The sequence below is a fragment of the Carassius carassius genome, chromosome 19, assembly GCF_963082965.1.
Source record: "Carassius carassius chromosome 19, fCarCar2.1, whole genome shotgun sequence".
Taxonomy (NCBI): Eukaryota; Metazoa; Chordata; class Actinopteri; order Cypriniformes; family Cyprinidae; genus Carassius; species Carassius carassius.
The window spans coordinates 7,974,162-7,989,255 of NC_081773.1; the positions used below are offsets into that span (position 1 = coordinate 7,974,162).

A 15,094-nucleotide genomic window follows, 5' to 3' on the forward strand; every position below is an offset into this window, starting at 1 on the left:
GCATGTCTCTCAACAGACCATATAAAATCTCTCTCTCTCTCTGTCTTCCTTAGGCTTGCTCCCTTTTTTATCAGCTTCGCCACAGTGGAGTGATCTGCCTTGGAAATAGCAAAGCAAGCACATTTGTATGAAGGCCGTTAGAGATTTAATTGTTAGAAAAGTCCCTCAGCATTTTTTGAAAGACACATAGGAACTGTATTTTTTATTTCATTACTCGAAAATAAAATAGCAGTAGTGGTCTGTCTGTCTGTCTGTCTGTCTGTCTGTCTATCTATCTATCTATCTATCTATCTATCTATCTATCTATCTATCTATCTATCTATCTATCTATCTATCTATCTATCTATCTATCACAGTATTCTTGCAAATGACAAAAACAAAGTTTAAAAGGCTGATGTCTCTTCATTTTCCCAGAAGCAAAGCAGCAGATGTTCTAAATAAAAACAGTTAACAATGTTATTGAATAGAATAGAATAAACCATTATTGCATGACATAGGCCTATTCTATACAGACAAAACAGTCAGATTTATGTATCTTTGTGTTTTTTATTTTACGCATTATTGGTAAATCAAGACTTTGCAGGTTCTTTTGTAAAAATAAAATAATTAAAACAACATTGAATGTGTACAGAAAGCGAGTAAAGAACTCTCAACATTAGGTTACTAAAAAGGTCAGTTTAATCTCACAACCCCCATTAATAAAAATAAAAAACCTACACTGTACAATTCATCTCTTACACCGCATCCTTGTAGTTTAAGATGAATGTGGTGCTTGCACGTACACCGCTTTTATTATTGCAGCTTAGATGTTCAAATATCTGCAGTACTCCGACTTTGCCACAAGGAAAAGTGCGTACGCCTGCTCAGACCCTGGCGTGGCTGTAAGGCAGCTACTTTTCCACATAAAAGACAATTTTTATAAATATGAACATTGTCATGGATTTTAGCATACGCGCACTCTAAAATCAAAATCAAATAATTCCAGCATCTCAAGGCCTGTGACACTATGTTGATTGTTTCTACAGTATGTGTCTTTATGAAAGCTGTGTGAAGCACTCAACACAAAGCAAGTGCTTTCCAATGCTCTTCCACAGTGTGATACAGTCTCCATCTGCTGGTAGAATCATGGAGGCTACATGTTCAGTGCTAACTTTAAAGGTATATATGGGTTAATATAATGTTATAAAGGTCAAAATATTTTGTTAAAACCAAAGCACATGCTGAGGTGTTATTCTGCAACAGATGTTCTAAATAATAAAACATTAAATGTATGTGTGTAGGTGCATGTTCACAACCCAACAAGAAATGGCATTTATAACTATCTGAGAGTAAAATGTGTTATGCACAAAGTGTTTATTTAAAATTTCTCATATAAAAAATGTTGAGCGGGACATGATTTTATCCATCGGGAACTGACTGGATTGTGAAAAAGTGGTTTTTACACACCTGAAACGAGTTGTTAGAGATGTGAAAAACAAAGAGGGAAGTGATTTCTGAAGCGTACATGGAACTCTATTTCATAAAACATTATGAAGACTGATGAATCATGACATAGAGGAACTTCAATATGGGCAATAATGTTAATGTTCTGCATGGGTGATGAAATGCCACTGAAGTGTGAACCAAAGTAGCTGGATACAAAGTAATTCGATGAAGACATTTTTAGGAATACTCCACAACATAAAGCAAGTATGGTATTCATGGAGTCCAGGGAATGTCAATAATTATCCTTATGAATAATTATAATAAAACATATTCAGTCTCATTAAGTGTCTGATCCTAAGTCGTTCTCCATTGTCAGGCCAGTTTTATTGCTCCCAAGAAGGTGGAATCCCCATCCAGAGAGATATTTGCATTGGTACGAGGTATCAGAAGCTCCAGTCTGTCCCCAGAGTCCAACTTCACTAGGCCTGCAAATCACATGCTCAGTTACATTCATTTGTAATAACAGGTACATTATATATTTATTAATATATGCATAATACCTCTCTATAAAACATTTACATCACATTAATAGTATTCACAGCAGTACATTACATTTAAATACACAATTTGAAAATAAATAGTATTTACAAGTAAAGTGTCCCGATACAGTACAGTAATGAGAATTTGCACTCTTTTGTAACTCTGATAAGTAGCTCACCTCCAGTGTAGCATGTGTTGAAGTGATTGACTCGATTCATGCTCTGAATACAGCGGAACAGAACAACGTGCTGACTCTCGTCTCCTACGACGTTTTTCTTTATACGAATCACGATGTGGCCCATAGCGAACGTAGAGTCTGTGTAGTAAACCTGGGAAAAGGAGAGCTGAGCACACACTGAGCACGGTGTTGGGATGTCTCAAAGAGGCCAAAAAACTCAAGAATGTGTCATACATTGAGAATGCATATACCTGACTATAGATGAAGAAGAATCCTTCCTCTTTGATTAAAATGGTGCCCTGCTCTTCCTCCAGAGCTGTGCCACGCTTCAGTCCGACTTGCCATGGGATGGCTGTGCATATTTCCAAAGCAAACTCTGACAAAATAAATCAATAAATAAAAAGTCATTTTTGCTGTTGGGTCAGATAAAGAATTTAAATGCCTCTTCCTTCCATAATAGTCTAAATATTATGATAGGAACATAAAAAAAATCTGAGCTGGCATGTGCCGCACAAACTGTAAAGATCCAACACAATATCATGGTAGTTCATGGGTATTTTAAGTTTTAGCGAATTACATGTTTTTGTATGATCTGCTCACACACTCCAGTGACAGTAATGTGTAGAGGTTGAGTAAGGAGTAGGCCTTTATGCTCATTTTTTTACTTAATAATCAGGGATTTTGTCCGAATTAAATGCTGTGCCCTATTTTAACACTGGGATTTCTTATATTGATATGCAGAGTTGTAGGTGCTACACCTCTGCAGCTTTCCTCTTATTACCTCACCATGTTTCTAGACAGACATCACTGATGTTATGGATGACGTGTTGATTAATTTGTCGGTGAATTTTTGAGTTCTGAAAGTTAAAGTGTATTTTCATAGTCCAATTAACTCTTTCCTGACTCTAGCAAAAAGCAAGGTCATGACTAATATAAAGGATCACTTGAATTTAATTTAAATTGCAAATTTTTTTTATATAGCAATACATTTACATGCTACAATTTTACAAACTCCTTTAGTACCTTTCTGGAAGGTTTTTCTCCTGTTGTTTGCCATCATTTGTAAACAGGGCTGGGATTCTGTGGAAAGATGTTTTCATAGGGGAAAAAAATGACTGAACGTAAATGCATTGTTATTAAATATGTCTTAAGAGTATTGTCTTTAGGGGAAGAATGATTATGGCGGTGCAACTTCAATAATGATATTATAAGGGTTTTGCATTCAGTGACTCATAAAGCAACAGGATATGCAAATGTATAATGATGCACTTTTGCACCATGTGCATGTTTTTGGTTTTGTTTTAATTTATTAAATGGTTTTAATCTTACACCATCTGTGCTTCTCACAATTCCTGTCAGTATACACACACACAAAAACCACAGCTCTTCTCAGTTAACACTCAAAAAAGAAAAGCCGAGACAAGCATCATGGAATAAGCAGAAGTGTGCGCTTGCCTGCTTTGCTTGATGTATGACCCAGGCTCCTTTTTGACAGGACAGTATGGTCTGTCACGGTATCATCCATCTCAGTTTGCTGCAGATACTGTACACAGACAACCAGAAATCCTGCTGAATATGAACAGCTCAGACATCTTCTACAAGATTACATTTCAAGATGGTCTGTTACTGGCACAGAACTCATAAAGTTGGTCACTGTGTGTTGTAGATTATAACGGACAATTTGACCAGCATGAAAGTGCTCAAAATATATCTGCATTTAGGTAGGTCATTAGCTAAACCAGTTTAGCCATTTTTTTTCTTCACAATTAGTTTGAAACCTGTTGATGGGACTGGAGCTAGTTGTCATACATTTTACTCTAGTGAATATTTCTTATTTCAGAAATCTTCAGGGACATACCTTAATGTCTTTTCACTTATTCAAAATGGGAACCTGTTATTAAACAGGCTATTAAATAACTTTTAAGCAAAACTGAAACAGTAACTGTGACACCAGATAATTCCACCAGCAATTCATTAAAGAGCAGAAAAGTGCACTTTACTGAGCTGGGCAATGACACTATTGCCTTCTTTTGAGCTGCTTATAGTAGAACGGACCTTGTTTCATAACTGATGATCAGAGCTGGGTAGATTACTTTATTACACATTATTATACATGATGAAAACTGTAGTTACTAATGTAACCTAGGGTAGGTAATATATTCAGACTATTTTTAGATTATCGATTTTTAAACATACCATTGAATGTACCATTGTGATATAAAAAAAAACAATGAGAGAGAAACTATATTCCTTTTTTTTTCAACATCATAAAATGGATTACATTAAACCAGGTTTTCCCAAACTGGGCTTAATACATTTAATGAATGAACTGTAATTTAACTGTAATGAACTTTACAACATTATTATTGAACTGACTGAATAATGACATCGTTTTATAATATTTTCTGGTTTAGAGGACATGGGTTCTCTAACAAGCCATAGGATATTGATGTACATGTATTGTGGTCCAAACCTCAATTGTCTCTTTGCTCTCTTCATCTTTCTGCTGATGGGTTTGTTTTCCTGCCACTTCTTCTAGTGTCCCGCTTTGCTCCTCTCTCCTGCGGACCACCTCAGCTCTCAAACCCTCCACCTCGGCCCGCAGGGCCAGCATATGGTACAGGGAGATCACAGACAGGGAAGAGGAGGTGATGGCAGCAATCACCAGAACTAGAAACATCCAGGGCAACCTTCTCCTTTCACCCCGACCTGGACCAACATCTTCAACAGGCATGGTGGAAACAAACTTCTAGAAAGTATGGTTATTAGTGAACAAGTGCAGCCTGAACAGCAAATATAGATCCTGAAGAAGCTCGATTTCTTTAAAGATCTTAACCCACCTCAAAACATCCTCCTTACTGTGAGGTTTCTAATCAGAAAGAAGCTTGACTGGAGTTTTTTGTTATGCCTGCTGAATCCAATTCACCCTCAAATGGCATGAATATTCCTCTGAAACTCTTAGCATACATTTCTTTAAGAAAAATCCTGGATCAGACTCGTACACACAACTACCCTTCCTCTTCAAGCTGGTATTTGTTGATGTGGTATAGAGGAAAACTCCCAAGACTAAGACTCCTAAGACAAACGCAACTGTACTCAATAAAAATGTCAGTGCTCCAGCTAACAGTCTGGTTTTTGTGTCCCTTTCCTGCCGAGCTGTCCACACCCACCGTATTTAACACTGCACTGCAACCGAAAGTTGCTTTGTCACCACTTACTTTGTGGCTGTTCCAACAAACTGCGTCAAATGTGCAAAGATAAATAGCAGATAAATGAAAATGTCAGACATGGACTTGTTGACCATAAATTAATAGCACATGAGAAACTATATAAATAACAGTGACAAGGAAAAGGAATGGTATTCTTGGTATAAAATCAAACATTAAAAAAAAAGAGCAGTTTCGTTCTTTTTAAAGTGGAGTTTCCACCGTGAAAACCAGAAACAGGAACCAGTGACTTCAAAGTACAAATACACTCATGCAGCCAAGTTATCAGAAGGGTTTGATTTCTTTATTGCATGTCACCACACAGAAAATAGAAAGTGTGATTCAACTGTATGTACATGAACAAATGATTTAAATAGAAAACCCAGAGCTCAAAACACAAATGTTGAAAGAATAAGAAAACCCTCCTTGCACATTCAGAACTGAATCTTTCTGCTCTGCTATTTACTGTAAAGAGCAAATATAAAACATGAGCAGCATTTTATATTATTTCATATATTCAGTTCATGAACAAGATGAAATGAGATTTCAACATACAAACTAGCCCCAGAGAATGGCCAGAACATGCCAATGGTGTGTTAGCAAACTCTTAAGTAGTATTTACACTCAATCACACAGACATTCAATAAGGTATCATGGCACATCACTTTGAGTTCAACTAAATGTCACATTGCAAAACATTTTCATTTGAAATTATTTCCTATAGGGTTTAGAGGCAGTTATGAATTAGGCTTATATGATCAATATTGACCATTAGGAATATTTCTTTTAAAATGAAAAGGTCAATAAACTGATGTACAAAAGTATCTAATGTATTGAAACCATCCAAAAACTGACGTCTTGGGAACTTTTTCTCTTGCATTGGCTGGTTCCACTTCTTACTCAATTACAAATGTCCTTTTTTACTACATAACTAATAACCATTAAATAATACTAGCCATAACTGAAGACATCTAGAGCTCAGCTGTGCTATACTATACAATCTCTTGAGAACGACGGGGCCCAAAAGAGCCTGTAAAATCCCGAAAGGTGGACTTTGGAAGCCTGACATAACCTCTGGTTTGAAGATAGCAATATCTGCATGCAAACTGACATAGGATCACTCTGCCTTGAAATCTGTCATCTTAAAATTCACAGGCAGTTTTCACGCATTACAACAGATGTGAGCGTAAAAGTGCATCAGAGCTAAACGAAATGTGCTGAGCATCTAAAGCATGCAATAATTACAGACTTGGATCTTTATTGATCCAACACTACATAATGGGCCAGGTTTGCAAAGTCCACCGTTCACTTTTAATGGGTGCTTGACTGTCAACCATCAGTGTGAGACTATAGAAACACAAACCTCATGTCCTTGATTCGATACATTAAATTGTTGAAAAAAAAAGAAGAAAATTTTGCCAGCATTTACTCTTCCAAACAGGTATGATTTTCTGTCTTCTGTGGAACACGAAAGGAGACATTTCAAAGAAGGTGCTGGTTGCTCTTCAACTACAATGAATGAGGACAGAATCTTTCAAGATGACTTCCGGTCTACATTCCAAATCTCCCATAGACATATTATAGCTTCTATAAGGGAAAGACTGAAATTTCTCTTCACTGAATAATCATGAGTTCATGAGACAACCTTCTGAATGCAACAAAGATATCATAATTCTGACAGATTCAACTCAAAACTTGAAGCAAAACTTCTCAGCTGTCTATCATTGTGTGACTTCAATTCATATGACCAACTTTTAAGAGTCTTTTTTAAGAAGCTTGAGTCTTCTACCTGCAACTGCATGGAAAAGGGTGACTAATGTACTCTTCAAAAAAAAAAAAAAAAATCATACAGGTATGAAAAGGCATAAATGGTGAGTAAATGATGGCAATTTTCATTTTTGTGTTAATAAATCATTACATTGTTGTGAATGTTTCTGCTTTTTAAAGGAAAATACAAGAAAATGATGAGACACAGTGCAACAGTCACCAATGGGCAGGTTTTTCAACATGATCCAAACAAAACGGGTCATTGGTAAAGATCTGATGTTATGCACTTGACTTTATTAAAAGAAAGGAAAGACCTTATTTACAAGTTGTGCAAATGGACTGTGCTTGGAACACTGTCAAGCAGCTGCTATGTGCGATTTCACTCTAACTTTCAGAAGATCACTAAGCCTGAGATAGAGTAAACATACTTTAGGCTTGTTGTGTTGGTATTTTCATACAGTGCTCACAGTAAACTCTGGCCCACATGAAAATCAGTATAGAAATCTATACTTCTCACACACAGCTCCATATGCAAATTCAAAACATGGGACCAAACCACAATGAGCCGATTTCCTGAGTGGATTTTAAACCTTCTGTAAAAAAAGAAGGCAGTGTGATAAGATAAAGCTCCAACACATTACAGCCGGGTACAGAAGATTGAATGCATGAAATGCCATAGACAAAGATGAGTGAACTAGGATCAGTTGCCCCTGTATTCACTAGAATTTAAAAGGCAAAAAATATTTTAATGAGCCCTCTGTTCCATTTAATAAAAAAAGTGTGAATATATATTAAATATAAACAAAATAAATAAGAATATAGCTTCTCAGCTTATTTAGTTTGTTAGAATTGTTTATTTCAGTAATCTTAGGAGTTTTTTGAGTAGTTTGTCATTCATGAGTAAAACAAAATTTCAAATGTGAGAATGTCATATTTTATTAGCAACTTCAAGCTTGCTGTTACCAACTTTATGTATGAAATATAGTGGTAGAACAAATGTGACAGTCTGAAGTAATGTTAATCACAGACATTATGATGTTACTCGTGAATTTTAAACCAAAACCTCTAAAAACCGATACCTAAACTGAACTGTTTAAGCTCAGAAAGTAGTTCTGACCAGTGTGATTAGGCAAATAACTATTTCCAATTGCATTTGCAGGTGGTAGGGATTTAAGTATACTTTTGAGGGCAAACATTGTCAGCAAATAAAGAAAAGGACTGAGAGGGCATTAAATTCTTGAGACAGATGCATTCATACTTAATATAAAATATTCTGAAGTCTTAAAAAATTCAGCCTTCTCTATTAAATAAATCAAAATCTAACTAATGAATTATTGGTGTGTGAGCAATGGAAAGAAAGAGCTTCTGAAGTTTGGGAAAAGAGAAATAATAATAACAAGAGAGAATAAATTGTACATTCTATCTGAGAGGCTCCAGATTTAAAGCAGTCAATAGTAGTTAATGTTCTAAATTATGGTAACGTTGGTCGTCCCCTGGGCCGTCTCTTCTCGGGCATGGCTTTTAAGAAGCTCCTTCAAAAACTGCTCTAGGGCGGCAAAATAACCCTGGCACTGCCAGGTGTCATTGTGCGTACCCTCGGGAAAGATGCCGAGGCGTTTAGTCCGAGACGGCGACAGTTCGTACAGCTGTTTCATCATCACCGGAGGGATGAGTTGGTCTGATAAGCCCGAAATGAAGAGAGATGGCATATGGCACAGTGCAACGTGTCTATAGGAGAGAAACTTGTTCTTGTAGCACCAGAGCGGTAGGTAACGCATGGGGAAGAAAGAAAACAGTGTGGCCGCCATGTGTGGGATACTCAGGAAAGTGTTCTCCACCATGATGGCAGCCACTCGATGTGGGTTGCATGATGCCAGACGGATGGCCACCGCGCCACCCAATGAGCGGCCGAATAGTACCACCTTGGTCTTGTCGATGTCCGGCCGGGTCATGACGTAATCCAAGGTGGCCTCGGCGTCCTGGTACAGTCCCTCTTCACTAGGTTCTCCTTCGCTCTTTCCATAGCCTCTGTAGTCCACCAGCACCACGTTGGCCTTCAGATTGACCAGCATCAGCAGCGCGTTCGAGACACGGTGGCCAATGTTCCCTGCATTGCCGTGGAAATATAAAATGGTGGGAGCAGAGATGGGGTTTTCGCCGGTGTAACGGAGCAGGATGAGGTTCAGCCGCACACCGTCTTTGGTGCGGATGTACACGTTCTCATGGGGGATTCCCGTTGGCATTGGAACGTAAAGACGCGAGGATGAGGGCTGGTCGGGAAAGTAGAGCAGAATGTCCTGGAACTTGTACAGGATGCCGGCCACAGAGGCCAGGATGAGACCCAGCAAAATGAAGCCTCCATACAAGTGGAAGGTCAGAATGAGGGCCAGCAGGGACACACGGCAGACTGCCCAGGACCAGGCGCACATGGTCAGCAAACACGCCTCCAATGCCCCCCATAACCTCCATGGCTTCTCCATGACCACTGGGATGACAAGAGTCTCCAAACTCACTGCAGACGTAATCTGAGGAAACACAGAAGGTAGGTTTGTAGGGCTGGGCGATATTATTATATTTGACTATAGCACATATTTTTTTGCATTTTTAAACTATATTACAATTTAGATATGCTTCAATGGCATGTGTTTCTTCCTATTTTCCTGCTACTTATAGTATGGCATGGTCAGTGTTGGGGGTAATGAGTTACAAAGTAATGGATTACAGTAACTATTACTTTTTTGGGTAACGATGTAAAGTAACGCATTACACTAATAATATTGGCAACTGCATTACTTTACTAGACTATAGGAACGCGTTTTCCTGGGTTACACATGCCGTGTTTGCCTGTGTGTAAAGTTCTGGGCAGGGTTTCCCGATAACGATTGATCTTAGCGCTTAAGAGTGTTTTCTACGAGTAATTTCACGATAGTTTGTTATTGTTTGACGTGCGTTTCCCAACATTGAACGTAAAGCAATTGCACAGCTGTGCTTCAAGTGCTACGTAGGAGTCGCTCTCCGTTTGTCAAGTGCTGAAATGTCATCTTATAGACGGTTTCATCGGGCGCACGCGCCTGGCCCTAAGTTGACTTCCGGTCTGTGTTGTGTATATCGGTCTGGCTGCGGTGCCATCTACAAATGCAGTTAAAGTTAAGGTGATGAGTAGACTGAAGTTGGGCTCAGGTGGTTGTGATGTGGGATGTGTTTCCCATACATTTATTTATTTTTGGAGACTCTTGGAGACTGGAGATTTTAAAACTAAACGATTTTCCAAAAGGCTTTGTTGAATAAACATGAGCACGTACTGCACGTTTAATAATAATAATAATTCCTTACATTTATATGTTTAAATATCATACGAGACACAGGTGTTTTTATATCACTGTATTTCTGAAGGAAGACTTGCATGTTATATGCCTGATAAAGAATTTTGTGAGCTCAGCACTGCTTTGTTTACAGCTGTTACTGGGGAAACCTCTTTTTCTCGCGCTTTAAAGCATCTCCTGCTTAACATTTCTTCCGTTTTATTTTTAATAGTAAATACCCTTTGTTTACCAAAAAAATAAAGTTTGTTTAATTTTCAATATTTAAAAGAAAATCTAAATGAATGTTTTATGAATTCATTTGATAACCAGAAAAATGTAAATACACAACATAATTTCTGAGGGAAAAAAAAAACATTTCATAAGGCTATTGTAAGAAAAAATTAATAAAATAAGTTGTTTTTATGCTTTTAAATGATTTCACATGATAAAAAAAAAAAATCAAACATATGGTGAAGAAAAAATAAAACATTTCATAGGGCCCTAAACATGTACTTTTTAAAAAACTTTTAATAAATTGCTGTGAAAATGTATGTGTTATGATTTAAATTAATCAGACATGCTTTTTGATTAGTACAATTAAATTTAACCATTAAAAAGGGAGTTGAGAAAAAAATTAAACAGAAAAAAAAAATGGAATCCAGAAAAATTAAAACGGAAAACAGATTTTGGAAAAAATTCCCTAAAAAATTTAAAAAAGTAAAGTAATAAGTAGTGAAGTTACTTTTCAAATGCAGTAACTAGTAAAGTAATCTCATTACAATTTACAGAAGTAACTAGTAACTAATTACATTTTTTGAGTAACTACCCCAACACTGGGCATGTTGGGCCAAATCAATGGTCATAACAGGCCAATTTTGACCTCAGAATGAGGAACAATTTGTGAAGTCAATCACAATGTATTTCACTTCCTTCAGCGAGAGGAAATGTAGAGTAGAATTTAATTTATCCATTGGGAATTGATTGGCCAATGAAATGTGGGCATCACAAAAATTGAGCAAGACTGATTATGACTGATTATTCAACTCCACTAAAACGAAACTTAAACAGCTATTTGGCTGTTGGATAACATTACCCAATTGCCTAAGATTTTTGTTTGTACATGCTTTCAATTATAGTATATCAACTATAATATAATTATATAGTTCTTAGAAAGAAAACATGGATAAATTGACTATTTTATGACAACTTCTTGTAATTATGGCACATCCATTCAGGCACATCCAATCAGAAAAAAAAATATTATTATTTGTTTTATAACATTAGTCTTAATAATTTTTCTCTCTCTTTAAATTTTCCTTATTTTCTTAAGGGAAATTTCCAAACAGAAAGAGAAAATTATAAAATTAGATAAAAATTGAATTCACTGGATAATCCAAAAACAATATATTTTTACTATATTGTAATTTACACAGTTGCCTTGATATAAAATCAATTACAATGACCTTTACTTAAATACCATGGTATTACGTTCTGATACCATCACTGCACCACAGGTTGTGTTTTTTTTTTTTTTTTTGCAGAAGCAGAGAGTAGGTGCACATATACATTGTGAGTCATCTAAACACACAGACATAAATTATTTAATATTATGCGATGACACAACACAGTGCTGTCTAGAGCCAGACCGATATATCGGCCGGCCGATATTATCGGCCGATATAAGCTAACTGCATTTAAATCGGCATCTGCATTTATAACGGCCGATGAAACATGAGAAACAGAGTATCATGCTTCACTCATGTTATGAGTGTTGCATAGTGTGCCCACCAGAGGGAGCTCTGCAGCTCCAGAGTTAACAACAGCGCCAGAAGTCCACTACAGAAGAAAGCGATCAGCCAAGGAGATGAAGGAGATGTAACTTACTGTTTTGACGGTGAGTCTGTCGTTCGTCATGTGAAATGATTGTAGATTCATACCCTGTATATAAAAACTGTGTGGTAGTTCTAGCTAACGGTCCTATCATTATCACTTCTAAATATTCTGTAACATCACTTACAGCCGCTAATGCATTGCTATATTAGATTAGCCACAAAGCTAATACCATGTTTATCAGTGGAAGAGCGCGAACGTTAATAGGAGGTAAAATATTACGTTAGCGTTTAACTAGGGATGGGACGGTATGAAAATTTAATATCACGATTATAGTGACTAAAATTATCACGATTATCAATATTATCACGGTTTTGTTGAAACGAGATGAAAGTGTTCAAAAATAGTTGATGCTCACACTGAAAACATTTCAGCAAGTTTTATATTTAATAATCAACAAAAAACCAATAAAACAAGCAACTCTATGCACTTAATTTAAAGAAAGATTAAATTCTGTGGCATTTCCTTCCTTACAATGAAAAGTGTAGAAGCATAGAAAAGTCACTGACTTTCGCCATTCCTTCTCGAAAAAAAACAAAAAAAACATTGTGCGCTGCGCTTGCGTCAGACTGTTGCTGGCTGGACATGATTTAATAGTGAGTTAAAACCGCGATAATCAAACACGGTTTTAATGATAATTCATTTTTAAACGATATTACTAACCTTCAGCACATTTTATCACGGTTATCAATAAAACCGGTTATCGTCCCATCCCTACGTTTAACTTATTCTTATTCTATTGCGGTGTGTTTCCCACATAATGACCGCGTAATTGGGCCTTTCACACAGGACGCGGTATGCACGGCGCTTGCCGCTGGGTTCAGCGTTGCCCTTCAGATACAACGTGATTTGCGCTGCGCTATGGCGTAGGCGGAGTTTTAAAAACGTTTAGCGGGAACTCTTTCATAGTCTGTTCCTCCTCCTTTCGGTCAGCAGCAAACATGTATCTGTCCCGTTGTAAGACGCGAGCGATAGCGCTAGTCCTGCTGATGAGAATTAAGAGAGAAGCAAGGAAGAAGAGGCTACCCTCAGGTCCAGAGAACAATTTGGTGAATTCAGGCTGGTTACGTTACTCTAACGCTAATAGCTTCCTTTTTAGCAGGCCCCTTAAATGCTTGCTATTAACTTGTTTGAAGGTGGTTCTTCTCAAAATTGACAGCGGTGTGTTCATGACACTAACGTTAACCATTCAACTTCAAATTGATTCCGTAATCTTCCGGTAATAGTAGGCAAGACGATGTTCTGTGAGAGCAAATATAGTGTAGTTACAGTAACTACAGTAGGTGCGTCAGAAATGATTAAACCAGAGGGGACATGTAAATAAATCTGAGCTGAACTAGCGCTTTTTTTTTTTTACATATTGTTTCAAAGCACATTTACAGACATAACAGGAAAATTTTGAAATAATATTGTTAAATATAAGTAGGTAATACCTATTGCTTGACAAATAAAAAAAATATATATATTTCTCATTTTTGCCTATGTAGGAGATCCCAGTTTATTATTATTATAATTCTAATGATGACATGAGTAATGATACATGGTGATATTATTAATACACATGCTTATTCTTTCTCTGTCTCTCTTTCTGCCTACAGATGGCTGAAAAGGTGAATGCTGTAGCAGCAAAGTGTGGGACTACTTCTGCAAATACTTTAACTTTAGTATTATAATTTATTTACAGTACACACACAGACTGTTAAAACCAGCTTCAACTGGAAGAAAGTAAAAGTGTTAAATGTTTAAAACCAGACTGTTTTTTGATCATTAAAAAATATATACTTTTGATGTGCAATTGTTTAGTCATTGAGACTGTAATCTAAGGCTTTTTTTTTTTTAACATAATCCATTCTGGAAAAAGGTTTATACAGCCCACATACATAGAACAGGCAGATATTTTGCTATTGAAAGTGCAGTTTATAGGAAATGGATCTAATATCCAGATTATTTTTAAAATCAAAATATCGGCTTATAAATCGGCTCTTTTCGAATTAATATTGGCATCGGCCCCCAAAAATCCATATCGGTCGGTCTCTAGTGCTGTCTTGACCAATCAATTACACTAGAATGCAGATGAGGATCCGTATTCACTCATTCACCTATACTGCACAGAGAAACATTTTAGAGTTCACACATCGAGCTTTTTTTTCCAGATTACCATTACTTTTGCCATGGAGTGCAATAAAACAGACGCTGTAACGTTACCATGATCTGACACCAATATAAAATTATCAACAGATCCGCACTAAACCCCGCACATTTTTTTTCCCATTCAGCTGTTGACATAGGGAGAGAGAAAACACCCTGAAGTCCAAACCCAGCTGACACGAATCATAAACGCACTGATGACAGATTGATGTTGACAGCGGCTCTTTCCCTCTGGACTGCATGTACTGCACAGCTAACACTGCTGCTAGCTATGTCTACAACACATCTGCTTACAGTCTGATACAAAACTACTCACATCTATCGCATTCTTCAGCGGTGCATCTTCAGAGAAAGGAATTGACGAGCAGGTGAAGCGGTCATCTATACGAACAGCCCCTGAAATATCAGCTGATCCACAGTGGCTAGCAGCAAATCTAGCCAGACTGCTGCTGTACACTGGTGTCGCTCCAAGGAAGTTCCGGGCGGAACCTTCTGCTGACGGTCAACACGTAATGCTGCTGCAAGTTCAACGTCCCTGCTTATAAATGTTTATTCTTGTAATTGTTACAAATATGTATCCAATAACCTTGCTATTTACAAATCGTATACATTTATAAATTTAAAACACATGCGACAAC

At 37.1% G+C, this 15,094-nt stretch overlaps 2 protein-coding genes across 3 annotated transcripts; both read right to left on the minus strand.

The window, feature by feature from the left end:
- Positions 1-1,566: 1,566 nt before the first annotated feature.
- LOC132094982 (tumor necrosis factor ligand superfamily member 13B-like) lies at positions 1,567-6,583 on the minus strand. Of its 2 annotated transcripts, none has more exons than XM_059499691.1 (7): positions 4,984-6,583; positions 4,617-4,892; positions 3,599-3,686; positions 3,167-3,223; positions 2,395-2,519; positions 2,144-2,294; positions 1,567-1,910 (listed from the first exon to the last, which is right to left on the minus strand). In XM_059499691.1, exons 2-7 carry the CDS (start codon positions 4,875-4,877, stop codon positions 1,798-1,800), a joined length of 795 nt encoding a protein of 264 aa, XP_059355674.1. In that variant the 5' UTR covers positions 4,878-4,892; positions 4,984-6,583; the 3' UTR covers positions 1,567-1,797. The 2 variants fall into 2 exon arrangements, with proteins under 2 accessions (XP_059355674.1, XP_059355673.1); XM_059499690.1 differs by having other exon boundaries at positions 2,144-2,309.
- A 661-nt stretch (positions 6,584-7,244) lies between these two features.
- abhd13 (abhydrolase domain containing 13) lies at positions 7,245-14,938 on the minus strand. The gene is made up of 2 exons (XM_059499692.1): positions 14,773-14,938; positions 7,245-9,641 (listed from the first exon to the last, which is right to left on the minus strand). Exon 2 carries the CDS (start codon positions 9,594-9,596, stop codon positions 8,583-8,585), a length of 1,014 nt encoding a protein of 337 aa, XP_059355675.1. The 5' UTR covers positions 9,597-9,641; positions 14,773-14,938; the 3' UTR covers positions 7,245-8,582.
- Positions 14,939-15,094: the final 156 nt, after the last annotated feature.

What these genes read in the sequence shown, in the direction of transcription:
- LOC132094982 (XM_059499690.1), bottom strand. Translation starts at nt 4,877, where the DNA reads ATGCCTGTTGAAGATGTTGGTCCAGGTCGGGGTGAAAGGAGAAGGTTG. An exon ending in AGAGCAAAGAGACAATTGAG is followed by an intron (nt 3,687 to 4,616) that starts GTTTGGACCACA and finishes GTCTGTGTACAG; the next exon opens with TATCTGCAGCAAACTGAGAT. An exon ending in CAACACATGCTACACTGGAG is followed by an intron (nt 1,911 to 2,143) that starts GTGAGCTACTTA and finishes TGTGATTTGCAG; the next exon opens with GCCTAGTGAAGTTGGACTCT.
- abhd13 (XM_059499692.1), bottom strand. Translation starts at nt 9,596, where the DNA reads ATGGAGAAGCCATGGAGGTTATGGGGGGCATTGGAGGCGTGTTTGCTG.